The 24,211-nt window shown below is 44.7% G+C and overlaps 1 protein-coding gene across 2 annotated transcripts in view; it reads left to right on the plus strand.

Annotated features, from left to right (window-relative positions):
• Nucleotides 1-24,211, plus strand: part of NDUFAF2 (NADH:ubiquinone oxidoreductase complex assembly factor 2) — an 89,747-nt gene that overhangs the window by 49,184 nt on the left and 16,352 nt on the right. For both annotated transcript variants that reach the window (XM_066602778.1, XM_066602777.1), the window contains one exon: nt 12,041-12,081. In XM_066602778.1, coding sequence (XP_066458875.1) covers nt 12,041-12,081 — 41 coding nt within the window. The remainder of the gene's footprint in view (nt 1-12,040; nt 12,082-24,211) is intronic.

Raw genomic sequence — 24,211 nt, forward strand, 5'->3', positions numbered from 1 at the left:
GGCATGGTTCTATATGGTGTCCTGCTGCATATTTGGCCACATTTGCTGCAGCTGAGACTCTAGATCGTGCAAACTCGTAGACTGTAGAAGTTGGCGTCCCAGATGGTCCAATACATGTTCTATTGGTGATAACAAGTGGGATCAAATGTCCTTCAGCCGCACACCTGGAAATGGTTCCGACAGACACAGGGGCTGATAATGATCATGCGACATGTCTCTAGATGGCAATCATGCTTATCAGACGATCCTCTCTACTGGTGGTCTTCCGAGGGCATCCTGAACCCGGTCACCTTGTGTGTCCTCATGCATCCACTAGTCCTAACACCTCCTAACAGTCTGGGCAGAATGGCCCGGGTGGTGGGCAATTTGTCGATTCGACCATCTAGCGTCTTGCATTCCAATAATATGCCCCTCTCAGACTCTGGTAATGGGGTGAAATCTCTTCTCTGCATCGTAGACGCGTCTAGTGGTCAACAAGCTCCACACAAGCGGAAGAAGAGGTCACTACACACAAAAAGGCACTGAGAGCCCTTTATAGGCCAAAGGAATCACTTTTAGGGCCTCAGGTGACAAGACCGTTCATCTAATCACATCACAACTGTAGTTTTGCATCAAAACTCCTTCAGGTGCTTTATTTTTTTTACTGTTTGACAAAACAAAGATATATGTAAAAATCCAAAACTTTTATTCTTCACATGTTGAAAAAAAATCACAAGATTTACATCCCCATAAAAGCAACAGACTCCCTTACAAAATTCAAATAGAGTTCTTACTCGTAGCATAGTGTTATCCAACAATGAATATCGTTTTATGCATTGATGCACAACCATACACCCAATATGGGGAGGTTCATCGGAGTGCACGCTCAGTAGTAAATTAGACTCCAACAACCCACAAAGCTTCACCAATACATATGTTGACTGAGCAGCAAAAAAGAACAGAAAGTTCTTCACATCGATAAGATGGAATTTTATTTGCCCGACATAAAACGGGCAACGTTTCGACCACCGGGATGGTCTTTGGTAGAATTATACAGACTCCGACTCGGGTTATAAAAGCACATAGTGTATTGCATATTTACAGTTTAGTAAAGTTTTGTGTTCTGACGTATTCCAATAAATGGAACATAAAATCAACCTATTTAGATATATTTTATCAGAATGGTGATGTTACCAATTTAATATAGTAAATATATCACTTAAAAAATATGAATCCTATATGTTGGAGTCTTGGAAAATTGAGGAGTCTTGAGTCGGAGGTTTGGCTTACCGACTCCACACCTCTGGTGGTTGCAGTACCAATCCGGGCCACTTTGGATGGTACAGCAGATCCTGAGAATGGCAGTCCCAGTTCCCTCTTTTTTCGCCACTGCAGGATCGCTTCTCCCACCCACAGTGATGTGACATTGAACGGAGCCATGGCCAAATGTATGCTGCTGCCGCCCCATTAATTTCAATGGTGTGAGGGGAATACCCGAGCACTTGTACTCAGCTATCTCTGGCAGTCCTTTTGGAAATGAATGAAGCGTCAGCGTGCTTGCGTGACTGGTGCTCCATTCAATCTTCTCCGGGTGCAGTGAGCCCACAGTAAAGAGGAGGGAGGACACAGGACCCCTATTCTCGAAATCAGTGGGGGTTGCCGACCGATCAGCATGTTATCCCCTCCACTATAGATAGACGATAACTTGTAATTCTGTTGCAACCCCTTTAATGGACATTTCCCTAGACTAGTGGGTTCACATGCTTTGGTGCCATGGATTTTCCCAGAATATAAACTGGGCCTATATGTGAGTTTGAGATGTCCTGGTAAATACCGAGAATGGTGAGATTAAAGAAAAACTTCCATCAAAAGAGGATCCTGCTGATATAACTCTTTTACGGAGGAGGATGTTAACCCTTTAATGACCAGCCCATAGTCTTTCTACGTCCTGCCCAAGTGGGCTTTAATCCCTGAAGACGTAAAAACATGTGTCCTGCAGGGGTTAAAGCCACGTGGGCTCTGGACGTGACCGCTTCATGCTGTCGGTGCCCGCAGGTAGCCGGCAGCATAAAGCTGTCATCCCAGCCCCCCTCCCTCTTGGTAACGTGATCGCCGGTATCCACCGGATACAGGCGATCGCATTAAAGTAAAGAAGTTTTCAAAAATCCACTATTTTCATCTCCTCCTTGTTTTATCGAAGCCATTCCTAGAAGGAGAATTCTCTGTCTGGTAAAGTGTGTGTCAAGTGAAGCGGGAAGGAATTAGAGAAGCGTTAATCTGCTTGGAATTTCATAACCTCCATTACCGCGCTCAGAATGAAGACAATTTATCTTATTTAATTCGTATTCAAGCATCCAGAGAATAAAAAAAGATTAGTTAATGAGCCTGGGGTTTTATTTAAGCCAGTAGTCTGCCGTGGAATAGAGGGGTCGCCACATCTTCATTCTAGCAGCCATAAATGAAAGGCTGCCGCTCGCTATCATTTTTACTATTGTGTATTTAAATTATGAAGGTTATTATAATCGTCTGTATTGCTACAAAGTAGAAACCGTGTAGCATGCGCTCCTCTACTGGGTAATAAAAATGGGGAAAAAGGCAGAAGAACTCTGAAAGTCTTCTGTTATTGCTTGTAGAATGGAACATCTTGCTTTGTGATGTGCGGTATGATATAGGTAAGTGGTAAGTATACATCCAGTTCCAGAAAATAACTTACCAAATTACAATGAATGGCCACTTTATTAAAGAGACGACCCTGAATGGAGCTTCTTGTATGGAAATCGGACACGTGACCGCAGAGCGCCGCATAAAATCAAGCAATCAAGTTTTCTCTGTAGATCAGTGTGAATCCACACATGAGCGTAAGATTACTGCGAATTACGCTCGTGCGACATGAAGTAAATCAAATACATTGTCTTCCGCTGTTTCACTTTTGCATGTAAGCATTGCGTAATACTTTAACGTAATAAAAGGACGCTGCACATACTATTTTGCTGTGTATAACGTGCGAGAGAGACTATTGTTCTCTATGGGCGCGTAATCAAGACTGCACATGGCAGCGTACGTGAGATACACGGTCATGTGTAGTACAATATCACTGCCATACACGATTGCCGTCGGCTGCACAGCGGTTAAACCGTGCGTAAGTCACACAAGGTTTTGAGAACCCATTCTGAGAATGAGAAAAAACAGTGATCAGTGACTACCAACAAGGGCAGGCCATCGGTGCTAGACTAGCCAGGGCCGAATTTCATAGACTGCTAGCCTTGTGGGGTTTTCCTATGCAACAGTATGGAGGGTATACCGAGAATCGTGAGATCGGAGAAAAACATCCATCAAGAGAGGATCCTGCGGATATAACTCTTTTACGGAGGAGGATGTTAAAAACCATTCTGATAAACCGCAGCCAACAACAATGCTGGTGCTCCAACTAACGTGTACGAATGCTCAACTGGTCCTTTCTTAGCACAGATGGACTAGAACAGTAGGTGACGTGTCCAAGTGCCATTGCTGTCAAAGAGAAACAGAAAAATTAAGACTCCAGCGGGCAAAAGGGCACAAAAATTAGATCACTGAGCAGTGGAAAAATATCACCTGGTCAGATGAATCCAAGTTTTTGTTGCACCGTGATAATAGGAGGGTCAGAATTTGCCATAAGCAGCATGAATTGATGAACCCTTCCTGTCAGATGTTCAGAGCAAGGCACTGCCTCCATCTAATTGTAGCAACTGCAAAAAGCTTCCTGTCCGCAGGGGCCAGTATTCCTGCAGAATAACATCAACTCCTAGTGGAATCTATGCCACGATGCATTTTCTCTCTCAATTTCGCATGCTACAAAACATCGCTAATGTGAAGGAACCAAAAGGAAAGTATGGGCTTCACATACATGCGATTTGTAGCACTGTCGCACCATGAGAAAATTGCACGATTTTGTCGCCTGTGTGAAACCGGCCTAATGCACAATGTACTTGCCTAGCTGCAGTCACACTTTTTTTTCCTTTTTAAAGGGATTGTCCAGTTGTAAACTACTGATGCCCTGTCCTTAGGACAGGTCGTCAATAGGAGATCGGCAGGAGTCCATCATCCAGGACCCTGTCTGATCAAGTTGTTTGCTGGGCTGGTGCGTTCATGTACTGAGTGGATTTCTGCAGGAGGCAGACAGCTCTATTTCCACTGTAGTGGTGAGGCATGGTATTACAACCAAAGTTTGCATTAACTTCAATGCCTGCAACACCAAGCCTGGCCACTGCAATAGAAACAGAGCTGTCTGCTTTCTGCAGAAATCTACTCCATGCACAAATGCATCGGACAGGAGAACAGCTAATCGGGGATCTCGGAGAGCGAACCTCTTCTGATCTACAATTGAGGGCCTATCCTAAGGATAACCCATCAATAAACAACTGGGCAACCCTTTTGTGGCAAAAGAATAAGTGGCAATTATAAGAATAAGACATTGTCTATGTAATTAAGTAATGCATACAGTATAAAGCTGTTTTTCCCTCTACAGGCTTCTTTTTGCAATGCACCATGTCTCCTATCCCACAATTCTCTGCCTGCTTTAAACCAGTTTAGGACCAGGCACTGTAAATATATGGCGCTTGGTCTCGGTCTTTAAGCGCAGCCGTATGTAAAATTACGGCGGGGATTAAAGCCTCCTGCTTCTGTAATCAATCAGACGCAGAACGGGTTGTCAGCTGTTAGTAACAGCTAATAACCCGGAGGGGAAGGCAGGAAGGGCTTTTAACCCTTTCTGCCTTCTCCTTCCCTGAGTACACAGCACACAATAAGCACCGTGTACTAAAAAGTGGAAGTGTAACATTCACTACGGGAGCCCGAAGGTCACGTGACCACCGGGATTCCCTGCTACAGCAGAGCTACAGGGTCGTAGCAGACCCTGATCAGCTCTGCCAGTGACTAATGTCACTACAGGGAATGTTTCCCCTGTAACTAAAGCTCCTGTGGATGCGCCAGCTACAGTGGGAAAGTGTCAAATAAAAAAAAAATAAAAATGTTAATGTCCCCCAGAGGTCTTTTATGACGTCATGGAGGACATAGATAGATAGTAAAAAACATAATTGCTGTCGTCGCTGTCGCTGCGCCGGGGGGGGCTGTCGTCGCTGTCGCTGCGCCGGGGGGGGCTGCCGCTGCGATGGGGGGGGGCTGTCGCTAGGCCGGGGGGGGCTGCCGCTAGGCCGGGGGGGGGCTGTCGCTGCGATGGGGGGGCTGTCGCTGCGATGGGGGGGCTGTCGCTAGGCCGGGGGGGGCTGTCGCTGCGATGGGGGGGCTGTCGCTAGGCCGGGGGGGGGCTGTCGCTGCGATGGGGGGGCTGTCGCTGCGATGGGGGGGCTGTCGCTAGGCCGGGGGAACTAGCGCTGGGCCAGGGGGGTAAGTGATGGGTCGGGGGTGATGTTCACTGACAGGTGAAGGCCCCGGAGCCCAAGGCTGGGCTCCGGGGCCTTCACCTGGGCTCCGGAACCTAGCGCTGGGCTCCGGAACCTAGCGCTGGGCTCCGGGGCCTTCACCTGGGCTGAGGGTCTAGCGCTGGGGAGCCGGGGGCTAGCGCCGGTTACCTGCTGCCTGGCGGTGGGTGACTGGTCGGCGGCTGCGGGGCGTCCGGTTGCCATGGAGATTACAAGCATTTGAATTCCCCGCCTCCAGAGATGACGTCATCAACAGAATCACGTGACTGGCGTCTCGGGAGCGCGCACGTCGGGCTGAAGCAAGGGCTGTACACTTTGGGAGAAGAACCGGCGGCCATCTTTGGAAAAGTTTTTAAAAGTTGCTGAAACGCTGGAACAGTGAGTAGAAACCGGCTTTAAAAGTCATTTAAACGGGTGCTTAGTTTTGTATGCTGAATAAGGGGGACTGGGCAAAAAAAAAAACTCACTGCTTCCTCGAGACATCTCCTTTAAGGTACAAAACAGCCTGGTCCTTAAGGGGTCAATAAACCAGCTCAGAGTCCCTATCAATAGCCAGGTAGAGGAGAAATTTGCTAGTATTGCAGTTGGCCAATTCTGTTCCCAGCACCAGGATGCAGACCCTGCATTCCCTTCACTGCCTGAAAACTTAAAGGGGTTGTCCCGCGCCGAAACGGGTTTTTTTTTTTTTCAACCCCCCCCCCGCGTTCGGCGCGAGACAACCCCGATGCAGGGACGTAAAGAAAGCTTACCGGAGCGCTTACCTTAATCCCCGCGCTCCGGTGACTTCAATACTTACCGGTGAAGATGGCCGCCGGAATCCTCTACCTCCGTGGACCGCAGCTCTTCTGTGCGGTCCATTGCCGATTCCAGCCTCCTGATTGGCTGGAATCGGCACGTGACGGGGCGGAGCTACACGGAGCCAGCATTCTGCACGAGCGGCTCCATAGAAGACTGCAGAAGACCCGGACTGCGCAAGCGCGGCTAATTTGGCCATCGGAGGGCGAAAATTAGTCGGCTCCATGGGAACGAGGACGCTAGCAACGGAGCAGGTAAGTAAAAAACTTTTTATAACTTCTGTATGGCTCATAATTAATGCACAATGTATATTACAAAGTGCATTATTATGGCCATACAGAAGTGTATAGACCCACTTGCTGCCGCGGGACAACCCCTTTAAGGGTTCAATGACATCAAAAATATATTAGGCAAATACATGCAACCTTGACCTTTGGAGATACTTAACTGTTTCTGTTAAACTGTTTTTACAAACCATAGATGAAATGGATGGGAACCTGCCATTAATCAGGTTGACAAACTACAAGATTCATTTTGACTCATAAGCAGTGGCCTTTCTAATGCCAATTTATGGCGCAGTTGCTCTTTGTTGGAAAGGTTATGGTATCGAGGACATATTCTGAACTTTTCTCGTACCTTGCGTTGCGAGGAATCTACTCCAGTTCTGCCTCCCATTACCCCGAGAGTTAATTTTATTGTCTGACATTTTGCTGCTTTCAAGTCTCCTACCAAAGTCATGTAGCTGATCAATTATTTTCCTTATCATGGTTGAGAAAAAAAAACGTGAACTATAGCCTTCGGACAGCTGTGTCTTCATACATTCCACTTCATTCCCTTTATTCTCAGTGCATGACAGATGGGGATCTAACAATAAACTACAAAATAAAATAATTCACCATCAAATCTACTGGTAATTCCTGAATGTTACAAAGGCTAGTTAGATGCATATGATATTCTCCTGCTATGCAGCCCGCGTTGGTTTGGGAACCCCATTCCCCAAAGCAAAAAAATCTGTAATAACTGACAAATGCACAATATTTATTATCTGGGACAAATTACATCAACATTGACCAAGAATGGTACTTAGGCGTTGGCACATGATCATATTACAGCTCCATACAGCCCCTTACTTCTATGGAGTTTTAGAATTCATCCATTTAGAAATCTCCTCCAGCCTCCCCGCTGTGAACCGGTAATACTAGCTCCCGTGCAGCAGCTAGTATGTGCCTGACATTCCTCCCGTCTAAATGGGCCTTAAGTCTGTCACCTAGCACTCGGTTTGTGTCAAGTGGGTGTTCCCCACTTCTTACTCTTAATGAGTGATGTCTGACTTTCATTGCCGACTTAACACATCTAAGTGCGCCAGCATCCGTATCTAAGAAGAGCACGTCCGGGTGAAGAAAGGTGAGTATTAGAGATGAGCGAGCGGGGAGGAACGGAGGGGAGATCTCTCTCTCCCTCTCTTCCCCCCGCTCCCCCTGCTCACCGCCGCAACTCACCTCTCACCCGCGCTGGCAGCCGAACCTTTTCTCCCGAGCGGGCCAGTACTCGCTAAGGACAATGCTCGATCGAGCAATGGTCCTTAGCGAGTATGCTCGCTCATCTCTAGCCAGTCCTCAAAGGGCTGGAGTGTGGGACAGCCAGGTTGTTGCACTCCCACCCTGGTCATGCTATGACCAAATGTTGGGGTTTTTGGGGGTTGTCTCCCACCCTGGTCATGCTATGACCAAATGTTGGGGTTTTTGGGGGTTGTAGTTCCTTAACCTGGAGGGTGGTGTAGTATGAGGTTTAGTGCAGGTGTTTCTAATGAGAAGGAGCTCAGGCGTCTGGGTAAAGGGTAAAACAGGTACAACTCACTTTTATTTATAGGTTCAAAATAAGACAACATCCAGTACAGGTCCAATTCCCATCTACAAAAATCCAGAGTTTGGTGACTGGAGATACTGTCCTCTGAACAATGCGTGGTATCTATCTCTTCAGATACCGCTCTCTATACTTGCGTCGTATCTAACACCTTCTCTCGGACTCTGGGAATGGCTCTGTCTCTAACTGTCCTGTCTTCCAGCTTTTCTTTAGATCTTATTTTCTTTCTTTTTATAATCTTCTTTCTTTCCTTATTCTAATTTTCTCTAGACTTAATTACACCTTTCCTTCTCACTGCACTATCTCTTAGTTACTCCCTAATAACTGCTTCTAATTGACTTGTTTACTCCTACTCTATCTTCGCTAAACTGGCTAACTACCTTCCCATGCGAAAGTTTCCCTTTGCTTCCTTTTTCTCCAATCACGGGCTCCCTCTCACTGTCGCCCCACTGTCTCTTAGCCAATCCTAGAGTAGTTCTCATCAGGCAGACTGGCCAATGAGAGTTACGACGGCAGCTAGCCAATGGAAAAGAGGCTGGTTTATGGGCATATTATACTCAACCATGTTACTGGGCAGATCAATGTATAGTTAACCATTTCAAACCCTATGTCTAGACAGGGGCTTAGTCTATCCTCTAAAGGTACATTTACATACAACAATGATTTCTCTAAATTTGCTCAAGAGGCAACTTTTGAGCGATAATCCTTGTGTGTAAATGTGTGCCCATCGTGCACTTACTGTGCATTTTTCGTCCATCGCTGAGTTCAGCTCAGCCTAAAATCCATCGTCCCTGATAAGACGGTTCGCAGCGCTGATAAGAGCTGATAACATTCTTTTAGCAGCTGTCCCGCTGGAGAACAATAGCAATGTATTTACAGAACAGACCATCCGCTGTTCTCTAAATACATGAACATGATGCTACTTGGCTTCTAATGGGCTGATTAACCCATTAGTTCCTAATGCAAAATGATTGCTCAAAACTGTCAGTTTCTGACGAGTTTTGAGCAATCATCTGTGTGTGTAAATGGGCCTTAACGGTGGGTTCTCCGATTTACCAAATCCTTTTTTAAGTTGAGCACAAATTAAAGTGGCATACATACATTTAAATAAAGTATATACATTCTTTTTGTGAGTCAAGTTTGAGTCTCTATATCGTCAGGGGCCATGGCTGCAGAGCATTGCAGTAACAGGTCCCCTTTAATGTCATGCACTGTACATTTATAGAGTACGCTCAAGGGATGAGCCTGCGGCATCAGCATCTTCTGTCCGCTATAACCTGGTACGACGGCTGGGATTGGGGCTAGTTGTTTAATATCGAAGATGTCATGGTCAATAGTGACTGCAGCATCAAAGCAGTCAGACAAAGGAAGGGGTTTACCGCAGTATGTTCTTGGGGGGCTTATGGACTTCCATAACCGTGAGCACGTACACACAATAAAATTAAAAGCCTGCCACCTTAACACGCTGTGGGAATACCTGGGATGCACAGATTAGTATATTACTGCAGTAGGGGGGGAAGCGATGGTATGACTGTAGGGGATGTCAGAAAGCAAAGGGTTTACCAGATACCAGATAATCTATCTGTGAATTATCAACACTGGAAACTGTAATTCTAGACAGGTTTGCTTTTTAGTTGCTAAAGCAACAAAACTAATATACATTATACTACCAAACGTTATTAGACACCTGAGCAAGAATCAAAAGGAGTATTTATTTCCATATGTTAATACTTGGGAGGGGCTCATTTGGCCCTAATGACATCGTGGGACTTATGATACTCTCCGTGATATATACTTTCTACTGACCTCTGATACACTTCAGCTGATATTTCCCTCCATTCATCCTGCAAGCATCTGGCGAGTTCAGAGAATCCTAGAATGGTAGATCTCAGTGCAGCATCACTAAATCATCCCAGAGAGATATTTGTCCAGCCTTTGTTTGAACACTTCCATTAAACGAGAACTCCCCACATCCTGTGGTAACCTGTTCCACTCATTGATCACCCTCACTGTCAGAAGGTTTTTTCTAATATCTAATTTGTCTCCTCACTTTCAGTTTCATCCCATTGCTTCTAGTCTTTCCTTGTGCAAATGAGAATAGGGCTGATCCCTCTGCACTGTGACAGCCCTTCAGATATTCGTAGACGGCTATTGAGTCTCTTCTCAGCCATCTTTTTTGCAAGCTAAACATTGCCAGATCCTTTAACCGTTCCTCATAGGACATGATTTGCAGACCGCTCACCATCCTGGTAACCCTTCTCTGAACTTGCTGCAGTTTGTCTATGTCTTTTTTAAAGTGGGGTGCCCAGAACTGGACACAGTATTGCAGAAGAGGTCTGACTAAGGAAGAGTTCTCTCAAAGAAAATGGACGCTGTTCATATTTTCTGACCTATTTCAGTTCATCCCAAAGATGTTCATTAGGTTCAGATCGGGACTCTGTGCCGCCAGTCCAATCGTGTAACATCCGTACCCTCAAACCAATGTAAAACGGCATTGGATGTGTGACAAGGCGCATTGTCTTGTTGGAAGTATCGCTGACCGTTCCCAGAGTATTGCCACATTATCAGCAGCACATTATTGTCAAGAAGTGCAGCGTACACCGCCAGCACCACAGCTCAAAGGCCTCGATCCTTCTTCAGTCTGCTTTCTTGAGTGTCTTGCTTTCGCATGCATATATAGTTATCGGGGAAATGATTGCATTGATTATTCGGATCTTTGCTGTAATGCTGCGGGCTTTGCTCTTCCATATCTTCGCCATTCCTTGCATTGCATTACGGCCAAGGCTGATTCTTCGTGTGATTTCAGGCCTCTATTTGCCATCATAGGCGTGTCCAAATACTTTGGGTAGGATAGTGTATACAGATTCGTATTGAGATGCTCCATGGATTCTATCCAATTGATCTCATTACGGCACATGTGCAGGATGAGTGCCGCTATGGTCCCAATGCAGAGAATGGCAGGAGACTGAAGATTAGCTGTGCAGACTGTTGCAGAATCTATTATATTATGTGAAGAGTAAATAGCTGAAATATTCAATTCAGTGACACATTAATGGTTTTGTGAAGTCTAAGGCTGGGTTCACACGGGGCGGATTAACCGCGGAAATTCCGTCCGGAATTTCGCCACGGCAAATCCTCCTGCGGCCACTAATCCCGGGATTAGCCAGCCATGTGGACGAGATTTCTCAGAAATCTCGTCCACACGGGACGGCAAATCTGCCGCGGCAAAGCCGGCAGAAGCCGGCGCTGCCGTGCGGATTAGCCGGCCGCAGCATGTTCATTTTTTTTTCTTCTTCCGCTGCGGCCACGCTCTCCTCTATGGAAGTGCCGGCCGCAGCAGAAGAGTGAGCAGCCAGGCCGCTTCAATAGCCGCGGCTAAGTGCCGCAGGTTTTGAAGCAGCGCTTCTCCCAGCGGAAATCTCGCGGTTTATCGCTGCGGTCAAACCGCGAGATTTCTGCCGGGAATCCGGCATGTGAGAACCCAGCCTAAGGGTGCTTATATCCAGTGTTAGAAAAGTGTACATGTCTAAAATGTATATTGTCCATTTGGCCAGAATAGAGAAGACTCGGCACGGTGTACAGCCAACATAACTGATAGCACAATATCAGTAAGGCACTATCTTTTTTTAATCCACTGAAAGCCATTGGTTTGTATCCAAAGTGTAGTGCGGAGATTGGCTTATTCCCTGTGTGTGATTTATACTGCAGTCTGAAAGCATACAAGTAAATAACAGTCAGGTAATGGGAGCTTTTAGAGGTTCCTCCATGCATTGGGGAATAACTCAGACATAAACATATTTTTAACTATACTAAAAAATTCATTAGCATCCCATCTGTAGAAGTCTGACGCTCGGGGATCTTCTCAGAATTATTTTGTTTGTTCTTGAAGATTCATGTAACTTGAGCTTTGTTCTAGATCTCAAACCACAAAAACCTGTATTTTTGTTTCTTCTTTTGGCTAAAGTCCCTTCTGTTCTCTTTTGTAGCATGGATCAGAGGCAAGAGGAAAGACCCTCCGACAATTGAGGTGAGGTTCCAGATGAATGTTAATTGTGCTGGAAGTCACTTTATCCAAAAATCTAGTTTTTTTTTTTTTACAACGAAACAGCTCGTAGCTGTGTGTGTGTGTGTGTGTACTTTTGTATGTATGTTTTTTTGCTTTTTTTCAACCGTTTTAAATTTTACTATCTGCCCTGATTTGTGGAATCCTTTTTGGAGATGGTGACCGCATCCTGTTCAGGATTTATTACTGTAAGGGCTTTTGGTACAGATCTGTAATGCATGGCCCACCCATACTCTGCTGGTACTGGTGTATCTTGACGCCACTGGAAGCTAGGGGCTAGACAGGGCTTGGATGGAGGAACGCCCCTGTCATACCCCTAGCTCCCGATAGGCGGAATTTCGTAAAGTGTTAGCAGTACTGTGTGTAGAGATTTTTGACTGGCCCAGGAGGGTTATGGTTAAGGGATTATTGTCCTAACAGGACAATAATCCCTTACCCTAACCCTCCAGGGCAGGCAAAGATTTCTACACACGATGCAGCAATATGTAGCTGCCGTCCCCCCTCCATCTGCCCTCGGCAACCTGTTCACTCTGGACAGAAGGGACACTGACATCAGGGAACAACAGCAGCAGGGAAGGGCCAGAGTACACTCTGTTGGCGCCGCTGGCTCAGCATACAGTGCATGTCCTGTCGCCGCTGGGAACACACTCGCAGAGGTTACATCTGGGGCCGCCTGGGAAGCCTGCCACACTAGCAGCAGTGAGAAAGAGGGGCCTGCTCTGTACTGCCGCCGCTGGCTCAGCATACAGTGCATGTCATGTCAGCGGTCGGGAGAGAAGGGAGCAGCGGAGAAGGGCCGGCCAATAGAGTACAGCAGCGTGCAGCAAACAAAATGGCCGAGGAGCCTGGGACACTGAACACTGGAGCCAGCCAGACTGACAGCAGCAGCGGGGAGGAGAACTATTGGCCAGGAGCTGGGACGGGAGGAGGATACTCGCCTTCCAGGACCTGCAGGGGAGCCATCTCATTAGCCAGTGAGGTACAGGGGGCGTCATCGGGCTGTCAGTTTACTCTCCAGCACTACACCAGTACCTACTCTGCTTTGGGCCCATAGTTTACTTCTACTACATTAATGATCATTAAGATTAGTAGACAAAGGGGTTGTCTAGTTGTAAACTACTGATGGCCTCTCTTCACGACAGGTCAAAAATAGTTGATCTGTGGAGGTCCATCACTCGGAACCCCAGCTGTTTGGCTGTTTGCTAGGCCGGCGCTCTAGTGCACTAAGCAGATTTATCCAGGAAGCAGGCAGCTCTGTTCTGACTGCAGTGGCCAGGCTCGGTATTGCAGGCGAAGCTCCCATTAATTTCAATTAAAACTTGGCCTGTAATACCAAGCCTGGCCACTGCAGTAAGAATGAAGCTGACTGCTTCCTGTGTAAATCAGCTCGGTTAATAAGTGCACCAGCCTGACCAACAGCTGATTGGTGAGGGTCCTGGCTGACGGATCCCTGCCGATCTACTATTGATGACCTGTCCTGAGGATAGGCCATCAATAGTTTTACAACTGCACCAGTCCTTTAGATTTGACTTAGAATATTAGAGCATTAAACATGTCTGGTTGTTTTAGCTTATGTATAATAGCAACAATATGTCCAGTAGCACTGTATAGCGATCACCATCAATCCATATCCCCAGAGGGACTGACAATCTAAGTCTCAGACATACACAGTAGGACAGATGTACTAATCCGTTGCGGCAGAGCCGGTGCTGCAGCGCGGATTCCCTGGCCGCAGCATGTCCATTTTTTTCCCCCGTTGCGGACGCGCTCTCCTTTACGAAAGCGCCAACCGAAACGGAAAAGCACGCGGCCAAGCTGCTCCTTGAAGCAGCGCTTTCCCGGCGGAAATCTCGTGTTTTTCCGCTGTGGCCAAACCGCGGGAGTTCCAGTGGGATTCCGCCCTGTGGAAAATCATCACCAAAACAGCTGTGTGTGAACGCACCCATGGTGAAAAATTCTTACTAGATAGTCATGAAATGCTCCAGATTTATCACTGTGGCTCATGCTGGATGATCAATCTGGCACATCTTTAGGCACATTAGTCTAACTTTATGCCAACTATTAGTTGGCTTAGTTTTATGCCAGTTTTTGCTCTACAACTTTGGTGGAATTTTTGGCCCTTTATGTCGCATTCAGACCACACCCTTACAATTAAGCTACGTTTCTTTTTCGGATGCACCAAAAAAAAGTGAACGATGTGGCAAGGCATACAAAACAGTTTTATAGCGCAATTTGTGGCAGAAAATTGGCACATTTTCAATAGTGCATCCGTGCATTGTGCTTCATAGGAAGCCAATTAACCCATCAGTAGGTTTTGGGTGTTTGTGAGGTAACCCACATTAACACAGGGAGAACATACAAATTCCATGCAGTTGTCTTTGGTGGGATTTGAACCCAGAACTGCAAGGTATCGGTATTTCTATACAATACCTTCTATAACTTCGACTTTGCTGGCTAAACTTTTTTTTCCTCTTTCCCATCTGTGTTCTAATGTATCCTGATTGTAGCAATATTCACTTCATCATTTGCTAGCTGGTAAAATGATGCAGGAAGGAATATCCTCTTTGTCGTAATCTCCGATTCCATTATTGCTACAACTACTGTTGTGACAGAGATCGTTTTAGAGATGTAAAAAAAGAAAGCACTTATGATAATAAGGAGCATTTTTACTGGTAAGAAGAAAATGTATAACTGGAAGAATAGAAAGTCACTCATCTAAGTATATACAGTAGATGGTTAAAAAAAAGTCTTCACTCTTACATAAATTGTTCATGCGATGCAAATTCTAGAATTAAAGATAGCTCTTACCTCACCTTTACCTTTATTTATAATCAGCCAATGAAATGGAAGGACAGTTTAGTAAAAACTGTTCTCGTGCAAGTTGACATAAAATGGCAGAATTACAAATTTGGTTCCTATATAGAAAATTTACAGACAGGTAAATCATTTACAGGGGCAGTACTGATCTGTACCTACAGCATCAAACAAGATGGCCAGCAATGCAGCACAGTCTGTGTTTTGCGTCATTTATTAAGGCAAGGAGGCAGTACTATTTGTATCTACATTTACAGGGAGAGACATGGAGGCAGTACTATCTGTACCTGCAACAACAAAGAAGATGGCCAGAAATGCAACACTATCTGTGCCTATATCATTTACTGAAGAGACAAGAGGGCAGTACTATCTGTACCTATATCATTTACATAGAGAGGCAGTACTATTTGTATTTACATTTACAGGGAGAGACAGGGAGGCAGTACTATCTGTACCTGCAACAACAAAGAAGATGGCCAGCAATGCAACAGTATCTGAGCCTACATCATTTACTGAAGAGACAAGATGGCAGTACTATCTGTACCTACATCATTTACAGAGAGAGGCAGTACTATCTGTGCCTACATTTACAGGGAGAGACAGTGAGGCAGTACTATCTGTACCTGCAACAACAAAGATGGCCAGCAATGCAACAGTATCTGTCCTACATCATTTACTGAAGAGACAAGAGGACAGTACTATCTCTACCTACATCATTTACAGAGAGAGGCAGTACTATCTGTGCCTATATTTACAGGAAGACACAAGGAATAGTACGTGCATTGCCTACAGCATTTACAGGGAAAGACTGGACACATCTGTGCTTCCAGCAACTAAAAAAATGACCAGCAACGCAGCATTATATGTACCTACATTATTTGCTAGGCGAGACAAGGAGGCAGTACTATTTGTACCTACATCATTTACAGAGACAGGGAGGCAGTATGGTCTATTCTCTCATTAACAGAGAGGTAAATACTATATGCTCCTACATCATTTGCTAGGAGACACAAGGAGGCAGTACTATCTGTACTTACATCATTTACGGAGACAGGGAGGTAGTATGGTCTGTTCTTTCATTTACAGAGAGGTAAATACTCTATGTTCCTACGTCATTTGCCAGGAGACACAAGGAGGCAGTACTATCTGTATTTACATCATTTACAGAGAGAGACAAGGAAGCAATACTATCTGTTCCTGTATCATTTAGGCCGCCTGCACACAGTAGAGCCAGATTCCGCATGCGGATTTCCGGCGCGGAAGACCTGCGATTCATTGCGGAACAGAATTACAAATTCCGATCACGGATTTGAGATTTTTTTCCACGCAGATGTACAGCGGATCATCGGCATGGGCAAAACAATCGCAAGCCCAGTGTTGTCTTTTACCACCTCCCAGCCTGGTCTCCAAGCAACCTGAGAAATATCCGCCTACAAATCGGTAATGCATCCACAATGTAATTGCGGATCGAACACTTAATGGAGCCCATCTACGCGGAATCTGCGCTAAACTGGAGCATACTGCGATTTATTTTTCACTCGCAGAATACACAATTCAAATCCACATGTGTGTACAGAGCTGCTTTCCAATGGGGGACTTTAACCGAGGATCAACCGCAGATTCCGCAATTCAAATCTACCTGTGTGCAGGGGGCCATACAAAGAGATGGGGAGGCAATACTGTATTTTACCTTGCATTTGCTAGGAGAGACATGGAGGCAGTACTATCTATGCCTACATAATTTACGGAGAGATGGGGAGGCAGTAGTATCAGTACTGTCTTCCTATCTCTCTGTAAATGATGTAGGTACAATCTCTGCCTACATCACTTACAGAGAAAGACAGGTAGGAAATACTATCTGTACCTACATCATTTTACAATATTTGCCATAAACGCAAAGAAATAGAAATAGGTACAGACATCCCCCCGTTTCATATTAATCAATTTCTGAACTGTTCTACCAACTACGTCATCTACTTAATAGAATGTCCTTGTAAATTGAAGTACATTGGACGTACGGTTAACGCTTTGCGTAGCTGTCTAAACCAACATAGATCAAATATAAAAAATGGTTTCCTCAAACACAGGATTTCAAAACATTTCTTTACACACCATTCATCAGATCCCACTCATCTCAAAATTACCCCAGTTGAACAATTTCCAAATGGTGAATTTTCAAAATTAAAAACTAAGGAAATGTTCTATATTTTCCATTTCAATACCCTAGTTCCGTACGGCCTAAATGAGACTTTAGAGAAATTTTAACTTATTTTTTTAAAGAAAACCTCAAAACAAAAAACTAAAATCAATAATAAAAAAGAACACAAAAAATATTAAAAATAAAAAACATGTTTTTATATATACTAACATCTTTTATTGCATAAAGTTTAGAGATGAGCGAGCGTACTTGGATAAGCACTACTCGCTCGAGTAATTGGCTTTATCCGAGTATCGCTGTGCTCGGGTCTGAAGATTCGGGTGCCGGCACGGAGCGGGGAGCTGCAGGGGAGAGCGGGGAGGAACGGAGGTAAGATCTTTCTCTCCTTCTCTCCCGCCCGCTCTCCCCTGCTCCCCGCTGCGACTCACCTGTCAGCCGCAGCGGCACCCGAATCTTTAGACCCGAGCACAGTGATACTCGGATAAAGCCAATTACTCGAGCGAGTAGTGCTTATCCGAGTACGCTCGCTCATCTCTAATAAAGTTCCAATTTTAACATAAATTTCACCCCAATACCTATGTCAATTATAGATATATATAATTTTTGCCATAGTCGTTATAATAGCGAATTGGTCTTTTTCTATACAGTTTAACCAATTGATCTATAGATCAATTGGCTTAATGATTTAATTCACATCTCTATAGGACCCACAGATCCCCTCTTTTTTTAAATGAAATGATTTTAGCAGTTTTAATAAATTATTATCACATTGCATATTCAATCTTCTTCATTATTATAAGTCCCTTTGGTCTATAGTAGATATGTACTAAGAATATAGCAATTACAATCAGTATCCTCATGTAAAATAATTTTTTCAAAAACCAACATGTATTACTCTCGTGACCATTTGTGTATACAAGTTATTATTACTATACTAATGTTTACAAATCCTCTTACCTTTTTATTTAACACTCATAATATCATATTTTTTACTTATTTCGTTATAGACATGTGTTATTGCCAAATATCTGTGGCACTTCATCTTCGTACGTTGTATAGTCCCATGTCTTTATGTTGTCAAATTTCTGTTACATGATGACATGTTGCGATCATGTGACAGTACACTGACACACCGATATTTATATCTAGAAACCGCGTCATTAGACACACCCCCAACCAAAATTTATCAGTGATTTTTCTATGACGCTCAGTCACATGACTTCATGCCGCAACGTCAGACGTTGGCGACACGCCCATAGTCACGCCACGAGACGTGCAGTTACCATTATATGCCCCGGAGCCGCGTCATCTGACGCGCGATCATGTGACTGTACACTGACACACCGATATCAACATCTAGAAACCGCGTCATTAGACACACCCCCAATCAAAGTTATCAGTGACTTCCCTATGACGCACAGTCACATGACCTTGCGCCGCAACGTCACATGTTGGCGACACGCCCATAGTCACGTCATGTGACGTGCAGTTACTATTACACGCCCCGGAGCCGCGTCATCTGACACGCTGTAACCACGTCATGATTCACCTCTCCGCTATACGCAGCCACGTCATCCAGTGCCGAAACATCGGACGCCAGCCAAATGCGACGCCCACACATACTCCATTTGCCACAAGTCACATCAATCATGAGGTATTTTAATGGCATTTACTATAAATATATGATTGTATGTATGTATTTTATACACTTGAAAAAGGCCGTGCGGCCGAAACGCGTTGTGTATTATATTTTATCCTGTACATTAAACCGTGGAACCCTTCATCACTGCTGGTCTGTACCACCCTTTGATATGCCATCTTGGATCAGGAGGTGCCCACGCCAGGGGCGCCTCCATGAAGTAAGTTATATAACTAAATTTCCATATGCATATTTTCCATTCCCTATGGTGTGAGTGCTGAGGACTTTTTTCTTTTTCTATTTTCTATCCATTTCTCCTCCCTCATCTTATGATCGGAGTTTTCCTCTAGCTGCTCTCTCATATTTATATGAGATTGTCATCAGCACCTACGAACTTCTGTCTTTATTTAGAATTTGGGACCATCTACCAACTACACTTTCCAGCATCCTTCGAGTGAGCGCTTTTCCTCTATCCTTCTACATCATTTTACAGAGAGTGGCAGTACTATCTGTGCCTACATTTACAGGGAGAAACAGTGAGTATTACTGTCATTGTCTACAGCATTTACAGAAAAAGACTGGGCAGTACAATCTGTGCCTCCAGCAACTAAAAAGATGGCTAGCAATGCAGCATTATCTATACCTAGATTATTTTCTAGGAGAGACAAGGAGACAGCACTATCTGTGACTTCATCAGTTACAGGGAGAGACAGGGGAAGCACAGTCTGTGTCTATATTATCTACAAGGGGCGACTGGAGGCAGAACTGGCTGTGCCTAGATTGGTTACAGAGAGAGGCACTGTCTGTGCCTAGATTATCTACAGAGAGTGACAGAGGGCAGTACTATCTGTGCCTATATCGTTTACAAGAAAAGATGTAGCAGTACTAGAACATCTAAAAAGATGGCCAGGAATGCAGCACTATCTGTACATACTTTCTTTTGCAAGATGAGTATAAAAAAATAATAATTTATGGAAAGTCACACTTTTCAGGTACATTGGAGGAATGAAACACAGCGCAGAGTCAAACAGTTTTTCTGAGTTCCATCAGTAGTTTGTGAGGTCATCGTATATGAACTCTAGGGGAAATCTTACAGCGCTCTTCATTGTTTGTGATGCCGCCATGGTTTACCAGATTTTTAAACTTTTGGTATTTGCAATTTTTCCTAATTGGGGTTTGTAGAAAGCTCGTTGAAAGTCAGCATTAATTATGCTCATATTTTAATCATGGCAGCTTCTTTTGCTTTCCTAGCAGAGGTATAATAAATCATAGAGGACATTTCCATAATTACTTCTTACTCTTCATGAAAGTTATTCAGGAAAGTTCTACTTAACTTTCATCTGCCCCTGCTTGTTATTAGTATTGGTTTCTTATGTCGATAATAATTACATAATCTTCCTACTAATGTAGAAGCTTAATTATGACGAGAGTTTCCTAGGAAATTGTGATGGAAATGTCCACAATGTCTTGTATCGTGTGAGACAGAGGAACGTCACATCTTGGATTAAAATGCAGATCAATCTGTGGGAATATGCATAGAAACCAGCCTAGTGGCCAACCAAAATATACCCTTGTATTACTACATTTCAGAACGGACTTCACTAACATGAAATTAAATTTGCTCCCTCTATAAATAAGGGCTAATTTACATGATCATATTTTTGGCCCGTGAGCTTCCAGGTCTACAACGGACTAGGAAAGCTAAGATCAGGACTACAAATCAAAAAGCGTAAGAACTCTTGTGAAGACATTGTTTCATGTTGTGGTAAATAAAGAAATGGTGCTGGAGTTTGTCCATATCCCGGTCCTGGAAATTGGTGATCTTGTTCTTCTCCGCCCCCCGATGGGAGATGGCTGTCCGGTGAGATGAGAGTTCTCTGTCTGGTGTGCAATGGGCTAGACTCTCACCGCACACGGACCCATAGTAGTCATTGTGCCAATGCACACATCAATTTGTTCACACGGACACACAGTATGCTTAAAGAAAATTGCAGTATGCTCTAAAATAGTTTGATTTGCTGACGAGACTCGCCTATTCAAATGGGGACACAAAAAACGGATAGCGCATGGACTCAGTGAGATGTTTGTATTCCATTAACCCGTTTCTAGCAGATGCAAAAAAATGAATTGGGCCGGTTTCCGTTTTGTGGACGTGAAAAAGTGATAACCTACAGAAATAAAAACCAGATCTACAGGCATTGTAAGGAATAGCACATGTCCGTTTTTTTGTGGACGCAACATGAAAAAGTTTTTATATGCTTACGTGAAATCGACCTAGGGTGGAGCAAATTTTTCTTGCAGAACAATCGTATTCAGGAGGCCACGCATATTCTGTGCTAGAAGAAACGCTTATTGGAGAGAATAGCCCCATAATATGGCTTGCGGGAGGGGAGGGGGAGAAGAAAAGAATGAGAAATAATTTGTGGCTTCTGGCAGCCAGAACTTTCTCATTAAAGGGGTTGTGTGGGTTTTTTACTATTGATGACCTATCCAAACCGGACCTTTTCCTATTTATGACCTATCCTCAGCACAGGTCATCAATAGTAAACGTCTCGGATAACCCTTTAAAAGGGCCCTGTTCATTGCCATTATTTCGACTATAATACACTTGAACGATCACTGCATTAGGAACACCTACTCAGTAATAGATTGGTCCACCTTTTTGGGCGATCATCGCTTTTAGACATCGGGGAACAGATTCCAGAAGGTGACAAACATCCTCCATACTCTACTGAACTCAGACTTGCTGCAGCTGCTCAGTAAGCTGGTGCACATTTTGTGGATAAATGGTACAGATCTTAAAGCTCTTTTCAGCATATCCCAAACATGTTCAATAGGGTTACAGTCTGATGAGTTCGGGCCAGTGTGGAGAATTCGGTGTCGTGTTCCTCCAACCACTCTCTAGTGATCTGAGCGTGATGAAACGGAGCATTGTCCTATTGGAAGATGGCGCTGTGGTTGGGAAAGACTTCCAGAAGATATGGTTAGCTAACAGGTCCCTGTAGCATTCACCATTCCAGGATTGTGGTTTGATAACCACATGGTCCCAGGCCATGCCAAGAAAACGCGACTCTGACACTGCTAACACTGGCCTGTTGAACTGCACTGGTGAACCCATGGGATACTGCTTCATCCTGTCTACGCCAGATGCGGACCCGGCCATCCATATGGTTCAACAAGAAGCGACACGTTGTGGACACTGGACACTTTGTATTTGATCTCGACTGATCTAGTACCTTGTTCCCTGGCTCTGCTATTCTGTTGCCCTAGCTCTGCTATATCACATCTGCAGTCTACAAACGGCTAACTCTCCTGCTTTGGAATTCATTACCATACTGACCTGATTGCTGTTTCCAGTTTAGGTTTACTATATCTGTCCTGTCTTTTGGTTCAGCCTTTGCTTGTTTGTCTATGGTCAATGTCTTTGCTACAATGTCTCTGAGTCTCTGTTTGATGCCATGTTCCTGTTGTTCACCAAAGCTTCCCCTGCCTACCTTTTGCCTAATCCTGATCCTGTACCTATGTGTATCCCTGTGTGTGAATTAAAGCCTTTATTTTATGAAGTACCTGCCTGCATCTGCCATAACTGTAAGGTCTCACCATAAAGAGGACCACATCCACTCCTGGAGGATCCATGCCATGCCCAAAGTTGGACACTCAACCTATTGCCATGTGTCCAAGGTTTATTGAAGTCTTTCCTGCGCCTTTGCAAGGTGTTTTTGGATATTGACTCGGGGTCATCAGAGGCACCCTTGTAAGTGTCTGGCTATTGAACCCCAGTGGACGCAAGGTATGCCACATTTTAATTGTGGAAATTTGTTTAACGTTCCCACTGTGGTACTGCTTGGCCAGTTGGTCCGTTGTGTCACTTCATTGCTGAGATACCATATGTGCCACCCAACACCCGCCTCTAGGATCAACCACACATGACCTGCTTACAGTGTGTTAGCTTCTGTCGGATGTCTGTCCAAGGTTTAACAAGTCTTGGCACACTCTCCATACCATGATACGGGAACAGCCAACAAGTGAAACTGTTTCAGAAATACTGTGGCCACTCCTCTGGACACCACCAATGTGCCCATGGTCAAAGTCACCAAGTATACCCTCTACTGCCATTGTTGCCTTCTGTGTGCAGAGAAGAGATCAGCACATTACCTGAGACCAGATCATGCGTGCCAACCACATAGAACCATGTTACTGATCACAAGATGGCACGTGCCTAATTCAGGTATTGTTCCGTATATAGTCTGCAGCATTATTTTTGCTTTCAAAAATCATGACAGACTCCTTTTAATTTAAAGGGGTTGTCCCGCGGCAGCAAGTGGGTCTATACACTTCTGTATGGCCATAATAATGCACTTTGTAATGTACATTGTGCATTAATTATGAGCCATACAGAAGTTATAAAAAGTTTTTCACTTACCTGCTCCGTTGCTGGCGTCCTCGTCTCCATGGTTGCCGTCTAATTTTCGCCGTCTAAAATGGTCGAATGGCCAAATTAGACGCGCTTGCGCAGTCCGGGTCTTCTTATCTTCTCAATGGGGCTCCGTGTAGCTCCGCCCCGTCACGTGCCGATTCCAGCCAATCAGGAGGCTGGAATCGGCAATGGACCGCACAGAAGAGCTGCGGTCCACGGAGGGAGAGGATCCCGGCGGCCATCTTCAACCGGTAAGTATAGAAGTCACCGGAGCGCGGGGATTCAGGTAAGCGCTGTGCTGTTTTTTTTTTAAGTCCCTGCATCGGGGTTGTCTCGCGCCGAACGGGGGGGGGGGGGGGGGTTGAAAAAAAAAAACCCGTTTCGGCGCGGGACAACCCCTTTAAGGCCCAGTTTATATAGACTAACGATTAGACATGAATGTTCGTAAATATTCCCATGACTAGCCGGCTGATCAGTGCTTTAATGCGGTCATAAAAATGCTTATTCATTGGCAGCTCATCTCCTTAGGGATGTGCTACAGACAGATGCAATAAGTATAGGAGTGTGTAAAGTAATCCTTATAATGGGGTCTTGCACATTTCCTTCTGAGTTCCATCAGTTTTTTTCTCAAAAATAGAAGACTTGACGCTACCTTGAACAGAACCTGGGTTTTTTGCCTTCCTCTGGATCAACAAGGAGGTTGAATCAGGCTGAACTAGATGGACATTGTCTTCATTCGGCCTAACATACTATGTTACTATGTAACCTAGCTCTATGGCTGTACGAGTAGAAGCAGGAGATTTGCAGCTCTATAACCGAAAAATGTGCTCCGACCCTTGTAAAAAAATATTATGAAATTGAGCACAGCGAAATAAGAGAAGAGGATGGGAGGTACACGTTCATCTAAAGACCTTGTCAGATTAATAACCTTACTTGTATGTTACCTACTATACAACCAGAATGTCTGCACAACAAGTTAAACCATTGACTTCATGAACTCGGGTAAGTTCAGATGTAAACACAATGGTAAGTGGCATCCAGCAATATAAAAAGCCAAGTGGAAGAA

Source organism: Eleutherodactylus coqui, chromosome 5 (genome assembly GCF_035609145.1).
Source record: "Eleutherodactylus coqui strain aEleCoq1 chromosome 5, aEleCoq1.hap1, whole genome shotgun sequence".
Classification (NCBI taxonomy): domain Eukaryota; kingdom Metazoa; phylum Chordata; class Amphibia; order Anura; family Eleutherodactylidae; genus Eleutherodactylus; species Eleutherodactylus coqui.